At 39.8% G+C, this 21,272-nt stretch overlaps 1 protein-coding gene across 3 annotated transcripts in view; it reads left to right on the top strand.

Annotated features, from left to right (window-relative positions):
- Positions 1-21,272, top strand: part of cep44 (centrosomal protein 44) — a 52,950-nt gene that overhangs the window by 28,096 nt on the left and 3,582 nt on the right. For 2 of the 3 annotated variants that reach the window (XM_030428270.1, XM_030428262.1), the window contains 3 exons: positions 2,834-2,959; positions 3,087-3,185; positions 3,339-3,410. In XM_030428270.1, coding sequence (XP_030284130.1) covers positions 2,834-2,959; positions 3,087-3,185; positions 3,339-3,410 — 297 coding nt within the window. The remainder of the gene's footprint in view (positions 1-2,833; positions 2,960-3,086; positions 3,186-3,338; positions 3,411-21,272) is intronic. The other variant, XM_030428274.1, reaches the window with a different exon arrangement.

Below are 21,272 nucleotides of genomic sequence, written 5' to 3'. Positions count from 1 at the left end.
TCTGCACATGCTTTAATCACCGCCCCTGGGATACCGTCAGGACCAGCAGCTTTTCTGGGGTTCACTGCTCTTAAGTTTTTTCTCACCTCGTGCTCCTGGAGAGAGAGAGGTGGGGTCCTGGAACCAGGGGGAGGCAGTGACTGCAGGTGTGTGGTGATGTAACCAGTAATAATAGGTACTTGATTTGAATTGTACGCATTACTACACTTATTTACTCAGAAAGTTAAGTAACAGAATGACCGTAATCCATTACTTTATAATTAGTTACCTCAACACTGAAGTTCGAAAGGTTGCCACTACAGTTGCAGCTCGAAGTCGTGTTGGTATTAAAAAATATTGTGAAGGTATTAAAAAAGGTAATAAAAGGTATTAAATTCAACTTAAGAATTGCTTTATATACCCTGATATTTATTGAGTGTTGGCTTAAACAACCAGAATTCAGTTGGTTAAAAGCCAAACATAACTAATTTGAAGCGCAGTGTACGCTCTTGCAAGAGGACCCTCAACTTGGGCACACTTGGTGTGAAAGTGCTGGTGTCACACACAAAATCCGAAAAACACCAGTTAGCTGTCTTCAAGTCTTCAGCGAAGTCACGCTATCACACACTTTTGTATGCCTTTTGTATGACCAGTTCCCGGCCCAAATTCATCCGATTCTGCTTAGCCCGAACTCTGAGCCGCCTCTGCCGTCTCGTAGTCAAGAGACATTCAAACCATCTTCGTCTCAACTCCAACATTGAAAGCGGAGGCGCTTTGGACTTTGAACAGCGTTGCTAAACATTTTGGCAACATATTTGGATGTGAAAGTGTGTACCGCTCTCTCCTCTAGTTTGATGTGAGCAGGGTTTAAAGTTTTCCAGCACTGTGCCAGATTTCCAACATGCTGCGTTTGGCTGCGTGGAAAAAAAAATTGTCCTATATTTTTTTTTTTAAATGTCTGATATCACTTTCAAGGTCATGAGTTTGTCTACCAATGATATGATAGGAACACAACTCTCCCTCTCTCAAACTAACATTATTGGTAAATCAGAAGTAGAATGGGGCGGGTCGTGGAAAAATGTGCTTCAGCCAAGTCCTATGATACATAGATGCCCGTGCAGAGACGTCACGTAGGAGAATAGGATGGAGAGTAATTTCATGAAGCCTGGGGAAGATGCTGTCCTAATTGATAAAGGATTAAGCAGGTGCTTGCTTCTGCGCTTTGTGCTCAAGAAAGCTAATATATGCAACTAGCAGTAAAAATGTGCTACCACGTCACAAATGGAGAAGCTGTTCGTGTTCTGCAACACACAACACGATTAACGGGAACAACAACCACAGCTGACTTACCAGCATAAATGACTGACCGTGTGTGAGACTTGGAAATACGCGTGTGCACGTTCAACGCAGAACACGATTTGTCTTTCAACCCCTGGGTTAGGGTTAATATCTCAAGAGAAAGTTTGAAGTAGTTCGCCCTGTGATCCAGCAGAGAGTGCTCTAAAACTTCACTATTAGCTTGACCTAGTGTGCGCCCTATTGACCCTTGACTTATCAATTCAGCTGGTAATATTTAGTTGTTTGCTACGAAAATGGAGGACACTAGGGAGCAAAGCCATCCTGAGCGGACAATCATGACACCAAAGCATCTGAGAAGTAGTGTATGAAAATATTTTGGGTTCTACACTGTAGATGGGAAACAAAGATAAAGCTGTCTGTTGACTTTGTACAAAACAGCTGTCTTACTCTACAGTGACAACAAATCTGCGGACTCACCTGCTAGCTTGCCGGAGACCGAGGCACCACTGACGAGCAGAGCTGCCGGAGCAACGTCAAGTGTACAAGCTTGTCTGACTGCCTACTTCTCGTCACATTCAGCTTCAGCAGGCCCCTTGCCAGCAGCTTGTTAAAATACCATCACCGACAAGATAGCAAGATTTGTATGCAAGGATATGCGGCCCATTGGTATCGTTTCGGGAGATGGGCTTTGGGATCTCATGATGGAACTGGAGCTATGACACCACATGGGAAAACATAAAGAATATTCTGATGGATAAGACTCTCGCGCTTACCACCGAAGATGGAAATCGCTGGCCACACATGCTTATGTGATGTAATAATGTCGTGTGGTGTTATCGAGGGGGGGTTCAAACTTGATTTTTTGAAAAAGTGACAGCCCTATTTGTGATGTTGTCATAAGAATAGCGTTCCCCCACTTACATAATCCCAACAACACCACTGATGATTGTGGATTCATTGTTTGAATTGCTCTGTTAATGGAAATAAATTTAGTTATTTTTGAAAGTAATTCTGGGACAGCATTTTTCCTTACTTTTTCATACTTTATGTAGGTCTTAAATTTAGTTCAAAATTGTCTTAAAAAGGTCTTAAAAAGTCCTAAATTTGATTTGTCCAAGTAGAAACGGTAGAAACCCTGATTATAGTCTTTTATTACCGCCACATGTTAATTACAAACTAAGTGAATAACTGTGCCTCACGTGTGACTGGAAGAAGCACAATCACGACCCAAAAGCTTTAAAATAAAAGGCAATTTGTGTAAATTGTAAAATTGTAAAAATAGCTTCAGGAGTAAAATGGTGTGGTTCATCGTCAACTTGCAAACCAGACAGAACCATCATGCAGGCCTGAACCAGCCAGCAGGCCATACATTGTCCAGGTCTGATCTACATTAATCAGGAGAGAACCTTTATGACTTGTAGAGATGTGGTTTAAGCTCTGTACTGAAACACTTGAAGGGGTAAAGATTTGAGGACCATTGGATCCACTCCAACCAATACCCCTGGGGAGGTTGAACACATGCTAATGGAATATAATTTTCTTTTCTGTCACTCAGTCACCAGAGGTGGAAGAAAGGCTCTCAGCACTGGAAGCTCAAATAAAGAGTCATCCTGGGCTACACAGGCTCAGCATTCTGGAGAAGCGCATTGAGGAACTTGAGAGCCAGAGAAACACAGACAAGGTATACAATGCATTCTGTTCTCTACTTCTAAAGGGTAGTCGTTTATCTTCATTGGATGGAAAGACAGTACATTTTAATAAAACATGCAATTGCAGCCATCTTTTCTAATTATCATATTCTATTCCAGAATGAAAAACAAGTCATTACCATATCCAGAGAGAGCTGGGAAAATCTGATGAGCAGAGTCCTTTTATTGGAAACTAAATTAGAACTGAGCAATACACAGGTATGAAAAGTGCACATCTACTGAGATATTTTAAGTTCATCAATTTAAAATGTAGTTATTGAGCTTGAAATAGCATTAAGCCAGTACAACAATCCTAAACTCTATTTTTATATAAAATAACCATTAATGTTGCGTCCTATCTGTCTATCTAAGTTCAAAGCCCCAGCGCTATGCCCATCATCTGCCTCTTCATCTTCTTCTGGCTCCATGTCTGGTTCTTCAAAGGTGAGACACAGCAGGGAGCCAACCACTCCACTGTCACTATAAATAAACAAGCATAAGCTTTTTCAGCTTTTAAATGATAGTTCATTATTTTGTTTCCTGGCAGTGCATTGAAAAAGGACATTGTTTGCACTTATTTTTGGGTATCTAAAGTACCTACCAACCCTCAAACTGTAAAACAAGATAACCCAGTTTTGTGGAATGCATAGTTCAGAAAACATTTATTACAAAAATGGTACATTTCCTTTTTTTGTACAGGACTTTTCTAGTCTACTGTGCTTTACAATATGGGTCACATTCACCCATCCACACACACAGTCATATATTGATTGAAAAAAAAGAGAACAGCCAAAAACTGTACAAACATCAACAACAGGATGGTTGAGAGAAACAGAGATGCAGTAACTTAACAAAAACAAAAAACAACAACAAAACAGAAAAAAACAAAGAGAAAAAAGACTTGGTGGGGCAGAGCAAATTAAAATATAATATATTTAAGTGTGCTTGTAATTTGTACCATACCTTTATAGTATTCTTAACAAATGGGTTGTGGGTATTTTTTAAGAGTTTTTTCAAAGAGTCTGCATACAAATAGAGATGTAGGGAAAGCGTAGAGGTAGTGGCCTTTTCTATTGTGGCCCAGGGCACAGAGACACCGTCCTCAAACCAATGCATGGCTGCTCTAATCTGGGCTGCCCAGTAGTACCAGAGAAAGTTTGGGAGTTGAAGTCCTCCCCTTTCATACGGCAAGTAGAGTTGTGTGAGTCTGACTCTCGGGCGTTTTTTATTCCAAATAAAGTTAGTTATCAACTTTTTCAGTTTATTAAATAGGTTTAATGGGGGTTGTAAAGGAATAGATTGAAATAGATATAAAAATTTAGGTAAGATATTCATTTTAACCAAGTTAACACGTCCAATTACAGATAAGGGAAGATCTGACCATCTTTTAAGGGATTCTGAAACAGATGTTAAAATAGGATTATAGTTATCTGGGACAAGGTCCTTTAAGTCTGGAGTAATATTTATTCCCAGATAGGTAAAGCCACAAGGTGAGTTTAGAAATTGATTCGGCACTGGGGGGCAGGCTCTTTCATTTTTCCCCAGGAACAGTATCTTAGACTTCCTATTATTGACTTTGTAACCAGAAAAGATTCCGAAGGATTCCAATACTTTAGTAAGTGTTGGTAAGGACTGTGTCAGATTATCTAAGAAAAGAACTATATCATCGGCATAAAGGCCAATACGATGTTCATAATTTCCAACTGTTACTCCGGTAATGAGGGGATGGGATCTGATTGTCAAAGCTAAGGGTTAAATTGATAAAACAAACAGAAGGGGTGAAACCCTTGGCGTGTTCCCCTGGATAAATTAAAGGGTTTTGAAGTAAAAGAGTTAGTCAGAACCTCTGCACTCGGGCTATTGTATAGCAATTTGATCCTCTTAATTATATTTCCTCCAAGGCCAAATATTGGTAGTAGTTCAAACAGATAAGGCCATTCCACCCTGTCAAAAGCCTTCTCGGCATCCAGGGATAGAATGGCCGTGTCTGGGCGTCCCTCCCCCAAGTATAAAATGTTAAGGACCCTTCTTAAATTGTGAAATGCCTGCCTGCCTCTGATAAATCCATTTTGGTCAATATGTATAAGATCTGGCAGGTGTTGTTCTAGCCTTAGAGCTATGATTTTAGCTATGAGTTTAGTATCTGAGTTCAAGAGTGATATGGGTCGGTAAGAGTCACATTTAAATGGCGGTCTACCAGGTTTCAGAATGTTGATTATAAGGGCTCTAGAAAGAGAGTGTGGCAAGGAGTTAGTTCTAAATGCCTCTTTAAACATATTTAAAAGAGGAGGCAGAAGCTTATCTTTAAAGGATTTATAAAAATCGATGGGGAACCCATCAGGGCCCGACGCTTTCCCCCCCTTCATACACGCAAGGGCCTCCTGCAACTCTGAAAGCTTCACTGGTCTGTCTAATATGTCTTTGTCCTTGGGAGAAATAGTGGGGAATTCAAGCCTATCGAGAAAGCTGGATTGTATATGTTTGTTGGCATATAGATCTGATTTATAGAGTTTTTCCTAAAATAATTTAAATGTTTCATTTATTTCCTTTGGATCAGTTGTCCTGATTCCATTTACATTTTCTATCTCATGAATACTTTTTTCATTTTGTAAAGTTTTAACTCTCCAAGCAAGCAGTTTACCCGCTTTTTCCCCCTGGTCATAGAATGACTGTTTTAGTTTATTTAAATGTATTAAAGCCTTGTTTGCTGAATGTTCATTATAGTGTGCTCTAAGTATTATCAGTTTATGTTCAAGCACTGATGATTTCTTAAATATAGTTTCACTTTCTAATGATTTAATTTCTTTTTCAATTTCCAACATTTTATTTTTGAATTGTTTAGATTTAAAACTGGAATAGCTTATTATTTGCCCTCTGATAAAAGCTTTAAAAGCTTCCCATCTAACTAAGGGTGAGGTTTCAGACTTGTTGACCTGGAAGAACATCTCTATCTGTTGGTCCATAAAGCGGATAAACTCTGGGTCCTGTAGCCACTTAATATCAAATCTCCAACTCGGCGGTCCGCGGAATTCTTTCAAGGTTCTGTATTCTATAGATACTGTAGCATGGTCAGAAATTATTATGCAACTGTAGTAGCAGTTCTCAACATGTGAAAGTAAAGTCCTAGAAATTAAAAAGAAGTCTAGACGTGAAAATGTTTTATGAGCTGCTGAGTAGCAGGAGAATTCTCTCTTTTCTGGGTTAAGCTCCCTCCAGGCATCACACAGGCCCAGCTCATCCACAAAGTTGAGGATTACTTTCCTAGATTGATTATGGGAGGGGTTTTGATTACTGTTTCGATCAATTTTAGCAAATATAACCAAAAAAATAGTTACAGACTATAGCTTTAAGAGACATGAATAATCAGTTTGTGTAGTTAGTTGGGCGGTTTATTTGTGCGATGTCGCTGAGCAGGGACAGGGATGGAGATGGTGGAATTTGCTACTCAGTATATATTGGAGAGGTTTTGTGTGATTGATATCTAGAAAGAGTGTATGGGTTGACATGTCCAACTGAGGTGAAAGTGATACATTTTAATTTGATTTGGTGAATTGTAGCAGAAAGAGGTTCAACGAAGTTGGCAAGTAATGAGGTGTGGCTCCTCTGTGAATCCTCCTGGTGCGATGACATTTGTGGTTATTGTGACCACATTTGAAGTGAAAAGGTTTTTTTATCCAGTGGATGAATGACTCTCCAAAACCGAACCTGGAAAGGATATTGAATAGGAATGTCCAACTTTGTCAAATGTTTTTTCCGCATCCATCCCATCTTTTGTTGCTGTGATTGATTGATAAGACTGAGTCTGTGGGTATTGGATTTCTGATTTAATAGGTTCATAACTGAAAGAGTAGAAATTGCTGTCAAACGTATGAAAAGTTTATTTTCCTCTGGGTTATAAATAGTTTCACCTTTCAAGTTAGTTATTGATGAAAATATTTTCTTTTTGGGCTGCAGTCGACTGGCTAATTATGTCCCTGTTTTGTTGCTATAGTTACTTGTCATATATAAATTGTTGGATTAAAAAATGTGGGTTATTGTATATGATATTGTGGAGTTGTGGAGCAAGTTCATACTTTATTTCTTCTGTGGGATTGTAAGAGCAGTGGTTTGTAAGTTGTTTACTCCCTTGTTCTAAACTATTTTGCAGTTTCTGTTGTTTTTTCTTGTAAGATGAATGGGATATGATTTTTTTCTCAGTTAACTGTTTTGCCCGTTTTCCATTGCAATGACGATGAGGGGTTACATGCATGTAGGTGTGCGCGTGAGAAAGAAGGCCAGTAATTATAAATTAATTACAGATGCATCCAAAGAATCCTCAGACAGTAAAAGATTGGCCTGGTCTAACGATTTAAATACAGAAATCTCTCAAGCTGAATGGAAGACAGTGTGTCAAGATGCACATAGTCACACTATTAACACAAGATTGAAACTGTTACAGTTTAAATGGATTATGCGTACTTATATTACTCCTGCCCTGTTACATCGATTCGATAACAAAAATTCTGATTTCTGTATTAAGTGCACTGAAGAAGAAGGTACATTATTTCAGAGCCTGTGGAGTTGCCCCAAAATTTTAACTTTCTGGGAAAAAGTTATTCAAACTACATCTCATATTATATCCGTCAAATTACCTGCTTGCCCCCGGTTTTTTATTCTAGGACAAGTCCCAAGTGAGTTAGGAATGTCAGAGGCAAATAAAAAGATTATCATTCTGTGCTCCCTTCAGGCTAAACACTGTATAGCAATTTCTTGGAAGAGCCCTGAGCCTCCCACAGTTGAATATTGGTTAAGAAGCCTTTCCAATACCCTAGCCATGGAGAAATTGACATACGCCACCAAGGGGAAAATTCAGAGCTTTTTTAAACTTTGGGGACAATTCATTGAATTTCTTGAAAGCCACCAATCAAGAAGTTAAATATGTGTAAAGGACACTGAAATACATAAGTAATTGTGATATACATCATAATACCTGTATAGGAAATACAGGGTAATAATTCTATCTTTTTTTAAACTTTCTTTTTAATTATTTTTTATTATTATGATTTATCTATTTTTCTCTCTTATTGTCTTTGTTAATTTTTTTTTTTTTTTTTTTTTCCTTTCAATTGAGGGCATGTAATCCCGCAATAACTTCTGTGTTAAGATAACTGAAAATTCAATAAAAAAAAATAAAAAATACATATTTGCTAAAATTGTCATAATGGTCTGACAGTGGAATGAGATACAGGTCAGCTGTGTAAAAAGCCACTGTCTGTGGGTCCACCCGGTTGCTGTAATTTGATTTGCAAGAATCCACCGCTCCCGGCTCAATACAACCAATCAGAGCCAAGGGGAGTGTCTGAGAAGTGTCAATAATTCTTGTACATACACTGCTGGCAGCCCACCTCCCTCGGGCAGCGCGTATTGGGCAGTGGCCCTCCCCCACGCAGGCGCAGTGCCTGCTCTTACCTAGTCAGATATGTTCAGGCCCAAAATATTCAAGCTCAAACTGTAAACAATGGCGGAGAACAGACAACAACAACACAGTAGAAAAATACCCCACCATTGCCTACGTCAACAAGAAGAAATAAGAAGAGTGACAAAGAAAAACAGTTTAAAAACAAAGAACTGGACGGAGCCAGAGTGAAAATAAGGATGAATATCGTCAAATCATTTCAAAGGTGGAGGGAGCTGCAGGATTTGTTAGGACTTTTTTGCTGGTCAAGTAAGGACCCCTGCTTGATATATGTTTCTATGTTTTAACCACAAGGCTATGGTAATGGCAGTTACGGTAATACTTGCAATAGCGCATATCGCGTATGATATTGCAGTCGAGTTCAGTATCTTGCTGCTAAATTTAGCTTGTTAGCTTGTATGCTAACACCGGTGTTTAGCTTTGTTTTTATGGCTACTGGTTAGCAAAAGTGTCTTTCAAGTGACCCGGCAGTTATAACGTTAGTTTGTGTTCAGTACACTCTCAAGTGGTTAAATTGGTTTAGAGAAATAATGTTACTCATGCTTCAGAAAGGCAGCATTGTGATTATGAGTACCTGAATGATTACCTTGTAATTCTGTCTACTGCGATGTGAGGATTGTTATTTTTTTCTCGGAATATCTACAGCAGTGGTTCTCAAAGGTCTATTTCCACTGGATACCTGTCCGCTGCATTACGTTTCCGTCACGCCAGCGTAGCTGATAAGTTTCACTTTCACTTTAGTCTATGCGTTAACTTCCAGCAGGTCTGCTGCGCTGCTCCATCCAGCTCCGGCAGTCCGGATCCCTCCGGCACAGATACGCAGAACTTCTATATATCTGGCGGAAGCCGGAGCACGACGCAGCAATTCAGCTGAATTTTGCGCTGAAATAACAATATAACATCCGGTTACTTTTCAAAATAAAACACTCCGTGTTGACACCTCTAAAAAGAGACAAACACAAGCTCTTCTGCTAATCCCTCGGTTGGGAACTATGCAGCAGGAAATATGATGATCCCTACATAGACCTTGGATTTACTGTGAACATGGTCGGAAATGAGGAAAAGACCTGTTTGCAGGGTTCCCGCGGGGTCTTAAAAAGTCTTAAAAGCATGTATGTCCTGCGCACGAACACAAGCATGTAGTCCGCCATTGTTGTTGTTGTTATGAGACGTCGCGGGGTTCAGAGGTCTGAGGCTAGAGGTCGAGGGGTGGGGCGATGGCGACATCGTTTTGGAAAGTATGCGGATTCGCCGTCCACATGAAAACGGGGGGGGTGCGTTTTCGGATTTTTCCACCCTGAGACCCGGTTTCAAAAAAGTGCATTTTCAGGATCCGTGTGGACGGTCGGCCAAAACGATGCATTACATAGCGTTTTCGTCTGAAAGCAGAGGTGTTGTGGACTCTTCACACCATCGCCAAACACCAGTCCTACAATGGAAACAAGGGTAATAGCTGATGGGGCGCGATGTGACACCCCCTCATCACTTACATACCCACAGATTTCTTTATTTATTTTATTTAACCAGTAAATCACATTAAGACATCTCTTTTGAGTACTGTTGACGTCTTTTGTTTGTTGAATAAATGAACACTCTGAAATTCAAGGATTTCATTCTTCTTTGCCGGTATGGCCGTGAAATAGGCCAAGAAATAGGTATTAATTTTTGATATGAATGGTCTTAAAATGGTCTTAAAAAGTCTTATATTTAACTTGAAGAAACCTGTAGGAACCCTGTGTTTGTGTTTTATGCCTAAAAACTCTGGCAGGACAGCATGAAACCATTTTGATAATCAGGTGATTGTATGCAGAATGCTGCAACTCATACAGTGGTTTATACAGATAAATAAATAAATATTATCAGGTTCTCAATAGTATTTCAATTCGGGGGCACGAAAAAATTTCTGTCCTCTAGGGGGGGCATGACAAAAAATAATTGAGAACCACTGATCTACAGTGACTCGGTATGAGGCACTTGTGATTGTAATTTAGTTGTATTGATCAGAAATAGAACAATCGGGATGCTTATGTTGTTATTTAGTTTTTTGGTTTCAAGCCCCTGTACGCCTACAACTGAGTTACCTCTCGCACCCCTGGTGCTGTAAAGAATGACAGCACGAACCACAAGAAAAACAAAACCGTTAACCCGTAACATATCACAAAAAATAACATCGACTTCCAAAACTGTGGCCTCTTTGATGGCCTCCTGGCTCTGATGGAATGAGAGCACAGAGGGAAAATCTCTTCCTCCTGGTAGTGAAAGAGGGCCCTCTTCAGCCTTCCAGCTGATAAGTAGGTCCATGGTGTTCAGTAAAGGGGGCCCGACAAAAAAACAGTCCACCATAAGCCCTTTCTCTCATCTTTCTGATGTAATCAATGTCATGTAGGGGAATATGCTTGATACGAGAATGTCCTGAACCTGAATTCATCACACTGCAATGGACAACCAAAAATTTTTTTAAAAAGATGCTATAACTATATGAATGTCATTTCCGTTACCACAAAATACGTTGTCATTACTTATCAAGTGTCCTGGTGACGGAAAGCCTGGAGCCAATCCCTGAAGCCTCTCCTGGAGCTTGTATTTTCCCGGTTTTGTCGTTTTCCATCCGGTCGCCAAGTCAACTGGGCTATCTGGTCCAGGAGGGAAGACGGTTTCTTCAGAACCGTCACCGGTATCCCCCTCTCTGCCATGTCCGCCATGTCTGCCATATCTTCTTCAGCCAAGTCACTGTACCTTCGTTGTAGAACACCCGCAGCCAGGCCGGGAATGGAGTCTGGAACCGTATGTTTCTTTCTTTCAGCAAAGCTTTCGCCTCCGCGTACTCCCTCCGTCTCCGCAGAAGCTCTGGCGCGTAGTCGTGGTCCAGGTGTATCCTTTTGCCCTGGAAGTCGAATCCTTTTCTCTGCTAGGCCATTTTAATGACCTCCTCCTTCATTTTGTAGCTTGAGAACTTGACCACGATTGATCTTGGCGGGGCATCCGTCGGAGATTTGGGGGCGAGTTCCCAGTGCGCTCTCTGAATATTTAGCGCTGTAGAGGAAGGCAGCTCCAGGCCCTTCAACAGTAAATCTTCCACGAAAGTAACCACTTATGTCATGCTTTCTTCAGCTCCTTCTTTTACCCCATATATTCTGACATTGTCACGGCGTGAGCGCCCTTCTAAATCAGTCAACTTAGCCTCAGTTTGTACATGAAGCTTCACCGGCTCCGATAAAACATTCTCTGCTGACTGGATTCGGGCCTCGGCCGCGTTGATTCGTTCCTCCGACTCCTCCATCCTTCTGTAAATTTTGCCAATATCCTCTCGAATGCCGTTTAGTTGCTGACTGGAGTCTTTCCTGAATTCTCGTAATTCTTTTAAGTATTACATCAAGGTTAGCATCCTGGGTTGGTCCTGACTTGCTGCCCGTCTGCATACGGGTCTCCATCTTGCTAAAATTCATGCTACTACCTTGCGGTTGTTTAGCTTTCTTTTCTTCGTCGTGTTTCTTACTTTGTGTGGGTGCTTTCTTCCCCTTTTTAATGGGCATAGTCATTCACCCGCTCTTTATCGGGCGTCTTTTGAATGTAGCTGTTACCTATGCTGCCATTACGTCGCCTGCTAGACCGGAAGTCCTATGTTGTTATTTTGAATGTGACGTCTTGGTTATCTGGCATCCTCTGTTACCATTTGTATAAGCCTGCTCGTGCACAGCATGTTGCAGTTTGCGTGTCACATTAACCTGTCACCTTCAGCACCATGGACAGCGCCGCAGAGGAGCCGCGGAGAGGCCGCAGCTGAGCGCGTCTGCGCTCAGGGCTTATTAGGGCCTGATGTGCGTCACCTGGTAGACGCCACTGAGAGAAAGCCACTCTCGCCACACAGAACTCTTCTCCCCTACCCTTTCCCCTGATTTTAGAATTGCTAAAGTATATGAAATAAATTATATATATTTTTTACTTGCACCTTCGACTCCTCCTGATATTCGCACCCAACACAGCAGGCCCCTCTGTGGTGAGGGGCTTTGAAGGCAGGGCTGCAGCACAGCTCACCTTCAAATGCTTTACATGCACCTGTTCCCTGAATGCAGCTGAATCACCATATAGGCAACTCCCATTGCCATCAAGAAATTGTTTTTGCAAAATAGCAAAATGTGCAAATTCTTTTTTGATCTTGAAAAATTTCACATAAAATCTTTCGGACCCTTTCAACAGAAAGTTATTGAATTAATTTTGATACTGCACAAATGGGTTGGTTATGAAGTAGCAATTTCCTGTAGCAGGCATTCAAAACAGTGTTGCATATCTTGGCAACACTAAGGGGTACATTGAGACCAAATCAGGCGGTGCCGCGAAATGCAGCCGGGTTATGTGTTTGGTCAGGAAGCTAGGGAGTGTCACTCCAGGTTTTGTGTATGTGACATGTAGAGAAACCCCCTCTGATTACTTTGCTGAAAGCTACTATGAAAAGCCACTGTGGTTTTAGTCATTCAAGCCATGCAGTCTGATTGCGAGTTTATGTGATTGGCTACCGCAATGACTTTGGGCTGTGTTTCTCCAAAAGTTGAGTTGGAGACAACTTTGTCACCAGAGACAGCTGTGTGTGTGTGTGTTTTTTGTGGAACCCCTGTGGCAAGCACCCCAGCAGCCAGAAAGGACTACCTTCATTAAAGTGAAAGGGAAGACCTGCATTTTTGCCACGCCAACTGATTTGGTATGATACCAGCCTAACTCGGATTAAAACAAAACTCAAGACCTTAGGCTGGCCAATCTTGAATGAGGGTCTGTGCAAGCATTGGCACACAACAGCCATTAGTGGTGAAAAAAATAAATAAATGTGAGACCTGAGACTAGCAGAATAATGTGATGGGTTTTTTTCAGAATTTTATCAGTCACAGTTGAATACTTACTTTACTTACTTACTTTCTCTAACCGGTACTACTGAGCTTCTGTCGCTTCTTAAATTCCCTTCAGCTCTCCCCTTCCCATGTCAGTTCAGCCTGTACTAACCACTCAACCTGTCTGCTAAGGCAGACACACCCCCCCCCCCCCCCCCCGAGGGTTTTTGTGGAACTAAACGTTTTTCGTTTCAAATTTTGTAAAGGGTATCCTCTCCTGCTTTATTGTACACTTTTGTACTCCCCTCTAGGTGCATTCTGTTACTGAGTCTTTTATACCTCTTGAACCCCACCTTCCCAAGTTTTCTGATCATACTAGTCCAATTGATAATGTTCACAATAATAACTAGTTACAGCTATATAAGGGTCATTCCAAATTGGAATCTGGGCTTTGGAATTTTCAAAATATTATCCTTCTCTTTGACTATTTTCTGTTACATATTCATCAAGAATAGGTATTACACTATAAAAAGCTTTATTGGCTCTCAGGCATAAAAGGATTCTTTTTTATTAATTGTTTCATTTGATATTTGCTAAATCTGGCTCAACCCTGTTACCAACTCTCAGGAACTTGCAACAGTACATAAATGCATTTTGTAAATACAATTCCTTTACCATTAGGTTAAGGAATTACATTCTCTCTGAATAACCATTTGACTTCAGATTTGAGTTGATTTAAATTAATTTAAGCAGCTCTAAAAATCTATTGTACCTGACTTTTCAAAAATGGCATGTTTCACTTTACTAATTTCAGCATCTATTTTCAAATATTTGCTGTAAGACTTTATGCATTTCATTACTTAAGCGTGTCGGGGCATGCTGCCATTGTTTGCCTGCTACTGCCGGTATGAAATAATGTACGCTGAAGGAAAAACTGAGTGAACTGCTGCATGATTCCCCAGACAAAGACTGAGTCGATGGTCCGCTTCTGGAGCTGGCTGAAGAAAATGTCCACAGGAGGCATGATGCAATAAAAAATAGTTTCAGGAAGAAGCTGAAAGTTTCATCCTCCAGTAGCCTCACAAACCCTCCAGCTTCTCGCACATTGGTAGGCTCAAACTCCCCTGATGGTTTCAAAACACTGGATGATCTCACATTTGTTCTCAAACACATTGATCACGGCATGGATGTGGAAGTTCCATCTTACTGTGCTGTCTCTTGGGAGTCTGTGTGCCACCACTCTATCAAGGACACTGGTTCTCATGGGAGATCATAAAAAAAATCCAGAGAATGCAGCCAGGTCAGAGGAGAACTGATTAACTAATGGGATGTGAGATGTCACCTGCTGCATGATGAAAGCTGCAGCAGGTGACAAGGAAGAAAGATGAATATTTAAAAAGCTGAAAAGGCAGAAAAGCTGAAAAGTAAGAGAGCTGAAAGAGCTTACAAAGGTGAACAGTTTCTCTGGCTGGTGATGAAGATGAATGTATGGAAAAAGCAGAAAAGGCTGAAATATGAACATTTTAAAAACCTGAAAAGGCAGAAAAGCTGAAAAGTAAGAGGGTTAAAAGAGCTTAAAAATGTGTAAAAACAGTTTCTCTGGCTGCACATATGCTGGAGCAGTAGCAGAACAAAAGTTGAAAATGTCTCCATAAGAATGAATTGGAAAACACCTCCCAAACTCCTGCCATTTTTGAAAAAAAATGGAATGGTTATCGCCAAAACATTTGTATATTGAGTCACAGGAGACATGCTGAACTCTGTGTTGTCTTTTTTTTTAAATGTCCGTGGAGTGAAAAATGAGGCGCCAGAGCGAGAGACATTACAGGGACTGTCTGCTCTCCTCCTCATTATGAGGAGGCTTATGAGGGAGTTGTTGGAGTGCTTGTCCCTCTGGGGCTTTAACAGCCGAAAGTTTAAGTCCTACATCTGAAATAAAGACCATCATCTGAAAGCCAACACGATTTCCTACATTTCTATGCATATGTTGTCTATGTGAAGGATGTGGGATCAAAATCAAGCTGAAGAGAATTTTTTTCTCCAGCTCTTCCAGCTGCTCTCCACTCTAGCGATGATGTCACGCACTCTTGCTCACACAATACACACCCATTGTAAAATCAGAAGATGGCCTAAAAATCCTTAAAACTAAAACTGTGATGATTTCAAAACCGTACAAGATTTTAAGAAGCTTAATACATGCCCAATAGTTCAAGGTCTTCTGACTCTTTAAAAGGTGGTATGGTGTATGTAGCTCAAAGTATGAAGCACAAGAAGAGGTTGAAAGTCGATGAGTTTTGAAGAGGATTTGCAGATTTTCCCATTTACTTGCCATTAGGCATGGGCTGGTATGAGATTCTTTTTTTTTTTTTTTTTTCAAAATTCAAATGTTTTATTGAGCACCAACCATACAAAGTGCACACAATGTGAAACAATGCTTAAAAATATGAAACAGCACTCACATTTTTTCATTTTTTCATCCACTCCCCCTCCCCCCCATACACCATCCCTATCCCCTACATGGAATCCCACACCTCTGCTCCTAGGTGACAGACACAATACAAAAAATGGGACAACAGGACCAAACTAAAGCGAAAAATTAATAAATAAATAAATAAATAAATCTTTGCTTTAGTAGTTAGTTACACTGTAAGTCCAAAGGAGTTAGATATTTCACTCATCAGGTATGATGTCTAGGGAGTCTATGATGGAGAGCAAGGGGTTCCAAGTTTTATCAAATTTCCTCAAGGAGCCTCTAAGGGAGAATCTTAGCCTCTCAAGATTTAGATGATATAGAACCTCCTTAATCCATCTGTCATATGACGAAGGCAGGGCCTGCTTCCAGTTTAGTAGGATCAAGCGCCTGGCAATCAGGGTACAGAAGCCAAGGAGTGTTGTGCTTCAGCTGTTAGTGTTGCCATGTGGTATACCAAAAAGGGCAGACAAAGGATGTGGGTTTGTTACACAATGGTAGGCCGTGTGAAGAGTGTCAAATATTTTAGACCAAAAGTCTGCTAGTTTTGGACATGACCAAAACATGTGAATGAGGTCTGCAGGAGATTGGTTGCACCTATTACACGCATCTGCAACATTGGGGTAGAACTTGAACAATCTGTGGTTAGTGTAGTAAGTCCTATGTGTTAGTTTGTATTGAATCAGTCCGTGCCGGGCACAGATGGAGGAATCATGGACTAACTCCAGAATATGGTCCCATTGGTCTTCTTCAATATGCCCCAAGTCCTGCTCCCATAAGTCTCTGTTTTTTGGGGGGAAATCAGAGGAAGTGTAATCAAGGGCTTTGCAGATATAAGAAATAGCCCCCCTCTGATTGGGGTTTACTTTGAGAAGCGTGTCTACCAAAGTCTCTGGGGGGAGATTTGGAAAATCAGGGTAGTTTCTTTGTACAAAATGCCTAATTTGAAAGAAGCGAAAAAAGGTGAGCAGGTGGAAGTTGAAATTTGGCTGACAGGTCGGTGAAGGACATGAAGGTACCATTGTCATAGAGGTCTTTGATAGCCGTGATACCTTTGTCACTCCAGAGTTGAAAGGCAGAATCCATAATAGATGGTTTGAAACTATGATTGTGGGATACTGGGGCATGGACAGAGGAATGTTGCAGGCTAAAATGCTTTCTGAATTGCATCCATATTTTAAACGATTGAATGACTACAGGGTTTGGTATGAGATTCTGACAGTATGATAACCTTAGGCAAAAATATCACGGTTTCACGATATTATGATTACAGCCCTAAAATGTGTATTTTGAATGTCTGTATTTAAAAACAAAAAAAGGAAAAAACTTTTCCATTGAACAGTCTTTTATTTTTAAACAATATATAGAACATGGATATTTGAAAATATGTATTTAAAATAAATAACAAAAGAAATGACTGAGTTCTTTCTAAATAAAATAATAATCATAAAAAAGAAAAAAATGAAGTCCTTAATGCAGTCCTTTAACTGAAGATAAAGCTGCAGCTCAAGTCACAACATAAGTGAATTATTTTTAGTGAAAAAACAACACCACAAAATGCAAATAAATGCAATCACTTAACCTGTGGCTCAAGATCAGAACATAAATAATTGAAAAAAGTAAGACACTTCTAAGATAAGATATTTCTCTCAGTCCAAGTTATGATGCAGGAATGTCAGCATGTTCACTTTCCCTGGGTTTAGCTTGGAGCAGTAAGGTGAGAGGATGTGTACACTAGAACTGAACACCCTCTCTGAGGGCACACTGGTGGCTGGGATGCAGAGAAATGTTCTCGCTACACTGCTAAGGAGAGGTAACTCTTCCACATGTGTCTTCCACCATGCCAGTGGGTCAGCATCAGAGGATATGGGAGCATAAGACAAATACTGTTTAATCTCCATTTTCACTCTTTCTTTTGGGGAGGCATCTTCGGCTTCAACTCTTTGATGTTTTGCTTATGTAATTTTTTTCAGCAAAGAAGACAGAGATTTGTCTTTCTTCTTTGTGCCAGCAGAGGGGGCAGTGGTGGTGGAAGTGCTGGTGCCCTGTTCTTGACCAGCAGTGGCTGCAGGTGATTCTTCAGGTGGCAATAAGATTGTGTGGCCTGCCAGGTTCACAGCCTCCTCTTCAGCAGACCTGATGATGTCATCCTTGTTTTGACTAAAGTTGTCCTTGAAATGGGGATCAGTGAAGCAAGCGATGTCAATCACCTTCTTGACTCTCTCACAGGAGTAACATTGTTGCAGATCATCCATCATTACCTTTTTCATTTGTTTTGTTAGGGCATCATCTCCCTCATTCTCATTCAGTAGGTTAGTGTTGTGTTCCATAACAGGCTTCAAAGAAGAGAGGGTGGTCTTTGTTTCAGAGCCAAGTAAATCTGTCAAGTCATTGAGAGGCCCCAAGAGTTGGCAGACCCTCTCCAAAGTTTGCACATCATTGTCTTTTGGCATTAAATGCCATAAGCTCCTGTCTGCTGCAAGAACTGCACAACATGCTTGTTGCTGTTCGAGGAATCTCTCAATCATTTTGAAAGTGGACCGCCATCTTGTCACTTCATCACGAATGAGTGATTTTTCAGGAATTTCCAGGGTTGCCTGCTGCTTCTTCAGTTCTCTTTTTCACTTCCAGCTGCGAGAGAAACCTTGTACAAGATGCCTGCACGCTCGTACAGCTGTGTCAACTTTTTGAATTTTGAGTGCTTTGGCTATAACTAGGTTAAGGTTATGGCCAAAACATCCAAGCCAAACAGAGGGTTGGTCATGAAATGCTTTTTTCATATTAGCTGCGTTGTCTGTTGTGATGGTAGACAATTTACCATCTGTGATGTTCCAGTCCTGCAGCATGTTTTCAAAAAACTCTAAGATGTGCTCAGATGTGTGGTCCTCTGTGAAAAACATAGTTTCTAGACAGAAGGACTTTTAGTAGGGTCATTTCGGACCAAAACGTGACCGCGGTGAGCGAAGGTCCGTTTCTCAATGGATTTGTCATCTAGGAGGGCTAAAAAACAAATTTAGCCTTGGTGTATTTTTACAAAATGGCGGGGAAAATTTTTTAGAGGCCAAAATCCAAAATGGCTGTCGTGGAAATTATCTTTTTACTAGTTTGACCTTCAATGATGTGATTGTGACTGGCCTCATAATCAAGCCTCCAACCTACGCAGCGGCGGTTGCAGCTGGGAATTCAGCCCATGAGCCTGGTGAATCTGAGATTAAATCTGTGGAGAGGCAGGTGTCTGAGTTCCTGAATGGTAAAGGCATCGAGGTGAATTTCGGCAACGCTGAAGTATGTTACCTCTTACCTCGAAGGAAAGAGTCAGCAACTCGAGCTGTCATCCTGAAATTCATCAACAGAAAATACAAGACTGCACTGCTGAAGCAGGGCAAGAAGCTCAAAGGTTCGAATGTCTACATCAATGAGAATCTCACCAGAAAGAATGCAGACATCGCCAGAACAGCTCGCCAACTGAAAAAGGATGGTAAGATACAACACACCTGGACGGCTAACTGCAGAATCTACATCAAAACAAATGGAGCATCAGCTGAAGAAGTCAAAATAATCCAGATCAGGAGCAAGGATGAGTTGGAGAAATACAATAACTAAGGTATGGCTCACGAACACTCCATAACTACAGCACAGCAAAGTTCAACGGTTCTTACACGGACTGAAAGTATGATGGGAATATCTGAAAGGATTGCTGAGCTAGGAAGTGTGGAGTTCATTACAAATCAACATGTGAATCATACCTTATCTGACCCGAACGAAGGAATTGACCCGGATAATCACTTCTGTTTCAACATGACTGGGAATTGCAAGTATTATACTGAAGTTCAATACAGAGACAGCGCTGAGATGGACGGGAAACTGTCTCTAATTCACTTTAACAGCAGGAGTCTATATACCAACTTCGGCCACATCAAGGAATACCTAAATCACTTCAAAACCCCTTTCACCATCATTGCAGTGTCGGAAACATGGATTAATGAAGACAAAGGCACAGATTTTTTCCTGGATGGATATAATCTTGTAAAAAGTATGTACATTCAATCGTTGATTAGTACAGATCAATACAGGAGGGTTGATAAAGGTCAGAGGCACGAATCAACAGACACTGTGCAGACACTGTGTTGAGACGGCATGTGAGCATAACAAATACCATTTGTACCCAAACAATAAGTTGAACCTGAGAAAATTGTATGGTCCAAGGCCAATGCCAGTTGTACATAGCAGGATGTTGTTATAATGTGTATCAACAATGTGAGATAACTTGGGTACGAACACTGTGACACTACTGTGAGTTATCACAAGTTCTTCTGAGCTGTGAAGAACTCAACTAGCCCTGTAAATCGGCACACAACAGTAGACACACATGTAATCTGTATGTACTGTCTAGAGCTTGAATTCAGCTCTGTATGCTACTGCTGTAATATGTTTTGTCAAAGGTCATAACAAAAGAAGTTGAAAAAAAAAAAGAGAAAAGAAAATGTAAAATGCAAATGACAAGAAAAGATCAGGATGAAGATTTTATCCTGTGGGTAATGGGGGCGGGACTTGATAAGCTTTGGCTTCTCCCGCTTTTCCCTTTCGGCCATGTGTGTTGTATTATTTGAACAATGATGAAATGTGATGTTTATGAATTGACATGCCCGAAATAAACAACATAAATAAAATAAAATAAATAAATAAATAAACAATGATGCACAATACATGGTTTCAGACCTTATTTTTGTCAAGGAATACATATTTCTGGTTAACATAATAATTTGACCTTTTTTTGACCTTCAAATTCAAGATGGCTATATATATATATATATATATATATATATATATATTATATATATGGTATATATATATATATAATATATATATTATATGTGTATATATATATATTATTATATATTATATTGTATATATATATATATTCTATATATCTATATGTCTATTATATATATCTATATATATATCATAGTTATCTATTATGTATGTCTCTCTATTCTATTTATCTATGTCTATCTCTGTCTATATGTAATCTCTATATCTCCTATCTATCTGTCTATATATACTATATGTATCTCTGTCTCTTTTATCTCTTTATCTATATTATTCTCTCTTATATTCTCTCGTCTGTTCTCCTCTCTGTGCTATCTATATTCTATTCTCTCTCTATCTTCTCTTTCTATCTTCTCTTCCTCTCTATCTATTATATCTACTCATGTCTATATATATATCTGTCTCTTCTTTTCTATCTTCTCTGTATCTCTCTTATGTCTATCTATCTATATCTCTATCTGTCTCTAATCATGTCTCTATTTATCTCTCTCTATATCTATATATATATATGTATCTGATATATATATATATATATATATATATATGTATATATATGTATATATATATATATATATATATGTATATATATATATATATGTATATATATATGTATATGTATATATATATATATGTATATATATATATATATGTATATATATATATATGTATATATATATATATATATATATATATATATATATGTATAGCATAGAACATGACAAATGCATGTA

The sequence above is a fragment of the Sparus aurata genome, chromosome 1 (assembly GCF_900880675.1).
Source record: "Sparus aurata chromosome 1, fSpaAur1.1, whole genome shotgun sequence".
Taxonomy (NCBI): domain Eukaryota; kingdom Metazoa; phylum Chordata; class Actinopteri; order Spariformes; family Sparidae; genus Sparus; species Sparus aurata.
Note: the sequence above shows the minus strand (reverse complement) of the source record. Positions and strands in the feature narration are given on the sequence as shown.